We start from the raw sequence: 6,034 nt of genomic DNA, 5'->3' as shown, positions 1-6,034 counted from the left end.
CAATATTAAGCTCCAAAAACACAAAGAATATATATATATTCCTTTGTCAGGAGAACGTCAATCTGAGTCTTGGAATCCATTCCTATCACACTCACCATCACCACTTGAAAATCTTATACTTACTCTATGGAATTCTTGAGACTTTAAAGGAAAAAAAAAAAGAAAACAGGGTAAGCAAAGGTTAACCCTAAAAAAGAAAAGTCCCCAAAACCATAGACAAAGTAATCACACAAACAAAACTTAACACGGCTTAGAAAACCTATTCCCTGTCGAGAGGGAGAGGGGTAAAGCATAAGCATGGTATTCAATCACACTGGTTTCTTTGGTTTCACAATTGTCCTCACATTGTCATGTCAATGTCTGTGTCTTGTTTCACCCTAACAAATGGAGGCAAAAGGCGTAGCACTGTCAACCCCTAAAAATAGAAAGTTTTTATTTAAGTCTTTTAAATATTTTAAAATTTTAAATTAATAAATATAAAATTATACTTTTAACTCCTCTTATAAATATTAAAATTTAATTTAATTCTTTAAAAATTATAAATATATGATAATTTACATTTTTATTATTATAAAAATGAAAATTTAATTTCATCCCACTAAAAATAATTCTGCCTTTGGCCCCTTGGAGGTCGTTTTAACATTTAATTTCCCTTTTTTACCATTTTGAAAGAGTCAACTGTCTCTTGGAGGCATTTGGTGTGCTTCTAAACAGACAAAAGATAAGTGGACAATCCTATTCCTCTCTCTCACACACATTAGCCACCTGCTGGAAATTTTCTTGTGGAAATATGGAGTCTTTCTGACAATGACTGTTTTTTCTCATAAATCCTATTGTTTTCTTTTTATTCTATGAAATATGAAGTATAAATTGAATAAGAAAACTAGTTCCACGGGCATGTGATACCTTGAGTTATAGTTTCGTTGTGATTACACTTTCCTTTGCCCTTCATCTTCATGTTTCAATCTTGGGTCTTTAATGGATCTGTTTGCTGAGTTTCTGGCAGTAGAATAACCGGGTAAGTTTTCTTTTTAGTTCTATTTGACACTTTAAGGTTCAATTTCTCAAAGAACTTTTTGCAAGGCTACTTGGTCCATAACAATCCTCTGGTTTCCATTCTTTTCAATTATGTTTCACTTAACAGATCATATAATGTTGGCAAAATAATTGGTGGAAGTATTCATGTAACTGTAATCAGTAATTCAGATGTGTAAATGATATATTATGCAAATATAATCATTTAAGTGCTCCAAATGTTTTGGTCAATGTGTAGGGTGAGGATACTGTTATATATGGAACTTGGTGCTACTCACAGTGTCGATCCTCCATATCACAGCACCATTAAGGTAAGTGTTAACTGCTTTTAGACCATATTTTCCCTAGAAGAATCACAGTTTGATATAGTCCGAGCTGTTGCAGTGTTCTTTCGTAGAGAATGGAAGCGTTGCAAACAAAAAGTTGACTATTTTGGTTAAAAGAAAGGGAGAAACGCTCTTACTATCTCCTTATTTGATCCTCTTAGCTAAGCTCTATAAAATATCCCACATAATGAAATTAACTAAGAACCTTACCACAGTCGGGGTTATTTCCACTTCTTCAGAATATTATCCAAGAAGGTATCATTTTGGTATTGAGATTTTGTTGTTTGTGTACTTATCAATTGCCAATGGATGCAGATACATCGGTTAATGTGCTTGGAGCTGAAGAAACTCGTTGATAGCATTTCGCCCATGTTTGCAGCTCTTGAGTCAGCTCGGCCAGGATGCACATTAGGAATGCGTGCATTATGCTCATTACAATCGACAATGGATAAAGCCAACTTACTAATCCAGCTCTGCTCTGAATCCAGCAAACTCTACTTGGTACTTCTTAATTTTTTTTACTTTTCTGTTTATGTAAGAAATAAAATATGTATGAAACAGTTATCTGCTGAATCTAGGCGTTGTTATCATAGTCCCAGATTATTGTTTTATTAAGAAACAAAATCTCATGTTAGGTTTCTGTTGGTCCAATTTATTCAGTAAGCCATTCACATAATTATGAGGATATTGACATAATTTGTATAACAATCGTATTTATCAAATATTTAGGCAATTACAGGTAAAAGTTTACTCTTGAGGTGTGATAAAATTCGGAAAACTTTGGAGATTTGCATGATTCAAGTTCGAGAAATGGTTCCATCGGTGTTGGCTGCAAAGGTTTGTAATAATGCTCGAAAACTATTCTGTGTAATAATACTCGAAAACTATTCCGTCTTTTTTTTTAAATTTCCTCGCAGGAGGATCATAAAGTGCTTGATTTACTTTAGTCATTCCATGCATTATTTGGTGCTGTTCTTACTCTAATGATGGAATGATACTATGTTTTTCGGACTCAGATGCGAGTGCCGGATACGTGTATATTCAAATTTTAAGGGGGGCGGAGTTACATAGGAATGGTATATATAGATATATTGTTTTGTGAGTTAGCTGCAGTTTCCTTGATTGTGGTTAAAGGAGACATTACTGTTTACAGATAGCTGGAATTATAGATGAACTTAGAAGTGCAAGGTTTCAATTAGAAGCTTCAGAACATGAAGCTGGAGCAGCTATAATTGTACTGTTAGAACATGACAAATCTGCATCAGCCTCCAGGAAGCAATCCGAAATTGAGGCTCTTCGACTTTCTTCTTTGAGACTGAGTATTACATCTCCTTTTGCTCTTTTAATAGAGAAAAGATCCATCAAGAAACTGCTTGGAAGTGTCCAGGATACAAACCCAAATAAGAGGAAAGTCTTGACTTATCTCTTGTATCTTCTCAAGAAACATGGCAAGTTAATTTGGCAACTCCAACCTAAAAGAACGGAAGAAGAAAGCCTTTTTTCATTGATGAAAGAAGATGGAGATGAAAATGATGAAACTTCAGGCTATGATTTCTTCCTTCCTATAACTCCTGACCAAATCATATGCCCAATCTCTAAGAGATTGCTTTATGATCCTGTAATTATTGCTTCTGGGCAAACATTCGAACGAGTTTGGATCGAGAAGTGGTTTAATGAAGGCAATCAGATGTGCCCTGTGACTAATACAAAGTTGATGCAATTTTCCCTCACACCAAATTTAGCAATGAAAGCCCTTATTTCTAAGTGGCTTTTGAGGCATGGAATCAATGTTCCTCAACATGTAAAACCAGTTCCTTCCCTGCTTTCCTTACGTCAACCTTCTTCCTGCTCCATTGCTAGCTTTGGCACTTCCGTACTTGGTTTTCGACTCGAAATGGGGAGCGTCACACTTGACCCAGTGAGTACTGATTCGAGTTTAGATTTTTCGGACGGGAAATCTAATGATGAGATTAAGTCCATGCTGCCCCAGGCTGCTGCGGATTCCCACCATCGAATACATCATCATCAGTTAAGTACTGATGGTATTCGTGTTGTCTGTCTTTCTGAACTTGATAAACATTCCTGGATATCTCAATGCAAGGCAGTTCAAAATGTCAAAGGGCTAATAGAAGACAAAGATGAGGCCCAGCGTTTGACCTTTTCAAATAGTCAGGTTGTTCCTGTGATTAAATTTTTGAAGGATGCAAAAGATTTATGTGATGTAAAAATGCAAAAAGTTGGAGCAGAGGTGCTTTTGGCGATTTTAAGTGGCTGCAGGTAACATTGGTTGGCACTGCCAATGCTATTTAAATCTGTTTTTGATTGAATGTTCATATTATTCGCCTATGTTGTTCTGACTCTTCATTCGTGTCCGACATATTTCCAGACTTGATTGATAAAAGTATCAGTTCTTACCTGCAGAATCGAATTACCTCTCTGTCATGAAGATGTTATCTATTTGTTGGCATCATTATTGGATTCAGAAACAGCTAGAGAGTGCCTTGCAATACTGGAAATCTTATCCTGGCAACAGTACTATAAGTCCAGAATTGTGGCATGTGGCATTTTGCCTTCCATCCTAAAGCTTCTGGACACTACAGTCACAGAATTTAACATGCTTGCTCTGAAGATCCTATGGAATTTATCGAATGGCAGCAATGTTGGTTACCATATTACATATTTGGGTTATATTCCAAAGTTGGTTTCTTCTCTTGAAGACCCAAATGTTGCAGGGTATTGCGTTGGGATTATAAACAACATACGTGACATTGAGGAGGCTAGAATTGAAGCTGTTGAAGCTGGTTTATGTACTTCGATCGCCACAATCTTGGAATCCAGTAAAAAGGAAGAACAAGAAGTTGGTGTTGAGTTGCTCCTGTTTCTATGCTACGAGAACACAGGGTATTGTAAAATGATAATGACAGAAAACATAATTCAAGCTTTGTCTAACATATCAGTGAACGGGAGTTCTAAAGGATCCGAGAATGCATTGACACTGCTGGAGCTCATGGACTGGATGAATGCTTCTCAATGTTCAAGATCTGGAAGCAGATGGAGCCAAGAAAATTCAAATGTCTCCTCCAGCACCAGCAATAACTCAAGACTCAAAATATCATCTTACAAGACATTGGGATGTTTGAGAAAAAAACTATCAAGGTTTTTATGGAATGTCCTACATTGACTTTTGGTTTCTTTTTTCTGTCCAGGAATAGGCGTATGGTATTGGTATTTATATTAATTTACATTGTAAGAATATGTAGGGGGATTAGCCATGAATTTTGTTAGTTCCATTTTGATCTTGTATTCGTAGTGTAGTCCTGTTAATAATATTTCCAGGGTTTGTTTTGTAAATTGACTTGTACTTGGTTTTGGGATGTCTTGTGGATTGGTTGGTTTCTCCAATGTGGTTCCCAACACTGATACAACATGATTTGAGCTTTGAAAGCTTCGATGCAGTTTGCAAAGAAAAATCCTTGGCCTGCAATACAACAGATGAAGGGTTAGGTTTAGTTCCAGTCTAATTTGCTATTAGAATTGAGGCTCGTATTATCCTGTCCTCACCTCCATGCATAGAGTATTAAGGAATAGAAACAGTTGTGGTTGTTGGTAGTTATTCGTTAAGTAACGGTTAGTAGTTAGCAGTTACTGAGGTAGTTAACAGTTAGTTACTAGTTAGTTTATTAAAGTCTGTATAAATATGGTAGTTGGTTATTCAGCTAAAGGATGGAATACAATCAATCTTCTCCTCTTTATGGTTAATTTCTTGTTTCTCTTTATGGTATCTGAGCCATAATCGTTTTTTTTCCTCCTCTCGCTCATGGCAACTGAGGTTGTTTTTGGTAACAATGATGAAAGTTGTCAGTCTTTTAATACTGCTACTCAAGTAGCTGGTTCTTCTCCCGATCCTGGTGATGCTTCTTTCAGAAAGATACAACATTTTCCCAAGCATGACACTGTGAAACTTGGTGAGCATAATATTCTTTTGTGGAAACAACAAGTTCTGTTGATTCTTGAAGGTTATGGATTGCAAGATTTTGCGCTTGGAACAATTAATACTCCTTCACAGTCAGTTGTTGGTAAGGATAGTAATATTGTTCCTAATCCTGCATTCTTTTTTCATAAGCAAGAAGACAAACTATTGGCTTTTTGGCTGCTGTCTACCAGCTGTGATGAGATCTTGGTTCATCTCACTGGTGCTCAATCGAGCTTTGACATTTGGAGTATTGTAGTTCGTCGTTTTGCTTTAAAATCTACTTTGACAGTCTCTACCTTAAGACATTCTTTGTACTCTCAGAAAAAAGGTCAATTAACTGTGAAAGAATATCTGGCCAATATCAAGAGTTTATGTGACACTCTGATGGCTGCAGGGAATGGTGTTTCTGAGTAAGAATAGATTAGTATTATCCTTGCTGGTTTGCTTGTGGAATTTGAATCAATTTGGATTGTAGCTTCTGCGATGCGTGTTCCTCTTAATCTTCTTGTAGAAATGCTTATTGATTGTGAAACTCGACAACAGGATTTGGTTTCAAGTGTCTCCTTTCAGGAAAATGTTACTCAGCAACGTGGAAGCACTGATAATAGTAACAGTCAATTTGATGGAGGCCGTAATCGAGGAAGGAAGTTTGGTCATCGTAAGCCTTAATGTCAGCTATGTGGACGAGTTGGTCATACTG

The 6,034-nt window shown here is 36.5% G+C and overlaps 1 protein-coding gene across 5 annotated transcripts; it reads left to right on the top strand.

The window, feature by feature from the left end:
• Positions 1 to 692: 692 nt before the first annotated feature.
• On the top strand, positions 693 to 4,870 carry LOC107916877 (U-box domain-containing protein 5). Of its 5 annotated transcripts, none has more exons than XM_016846246.2 (6): positions 693 to 1,018; positions 1,274 to 1,346; positions 1,677 to 1,862; positions 2,091 to 2,198; positions 2,515 to 3,638; positions 3,783 to 4,870. In XM_016846246.2, exons 2-6 carry the CDS (start codon positions 1,293 to 1,295, stop codon positions 4,540 to 4,542), a joined length of 2,232 nt encoding a protein of 743 aa, XP_016701735.1. In that variant the 5' UTR covers positions 693 to 1,018; positions 1,274 to 1,292; the 3' UTR covers positions 4,543 to 4,870. The 5 variants fall into 5 exon arrangements, with proteins under 5 accessions (XP_016701735.1, XP_016701738.1, XP_016701736.1 ...); XM_016846249.2 differs by having other exon boundaries at positions 708 to 1,018; positions 3,748 to 4,870; XM_016846247.2 differs by lacking the exon at positions 2,091 to 2,198 and having other exon boundaries at positions 711 to 1,018.
• Positions 4,871 to 6,034: the final 1,164 nt, after the last annotated feature.

The sequence above is a fragment of the Gossypium hirsutum genome, chromosome A01 (genome assembly GCF_007990345.1).
Source record: "Gossypium hirsutum isolate 1008001.06 chromosome A01, Gossypium_hirsutum_v2.1, whole genome shotgun sequence".
NCBI lineage: Eukaryota > Viridiplantae > Streptophyta > Magnoliopsida > Malvales > Malvaceae > Gossypium > Gossypium hirsutum.
The sequence above is the reverse complement of the archived record's forward strand: the minus strand, read 5'-3'. Positions and strand labels throughout refer to the sequence as shown.

What these genes read in the sequence shown, in the direction of transcription:
- LOC107916877 (XM_016846246.2), top strand. Translation starts at nt 1,293, where the DNA reads ATGGAACTTGGTGCTACTCACAGTGTCGATCCTCCATATCACAGCACC. An exon ending in CATCGGTGTTGGCTGCAAAG is followed by an intron (nt 2,199 to 2,514) that starts GTTTGTAATAAT and finishes TACTGTTTACAG; the next exon opens with ATAGCTGGAATTATAGATGA. An exon ending in GCGATTTTAAGTGGCTGCAG is followed by an intron (nt 3,639 to 3,782) that starts GTAACATTGGTT and finishes TCTTACCTGCAG; the next exon opens with AATCGAATTACCTCTCTGTC.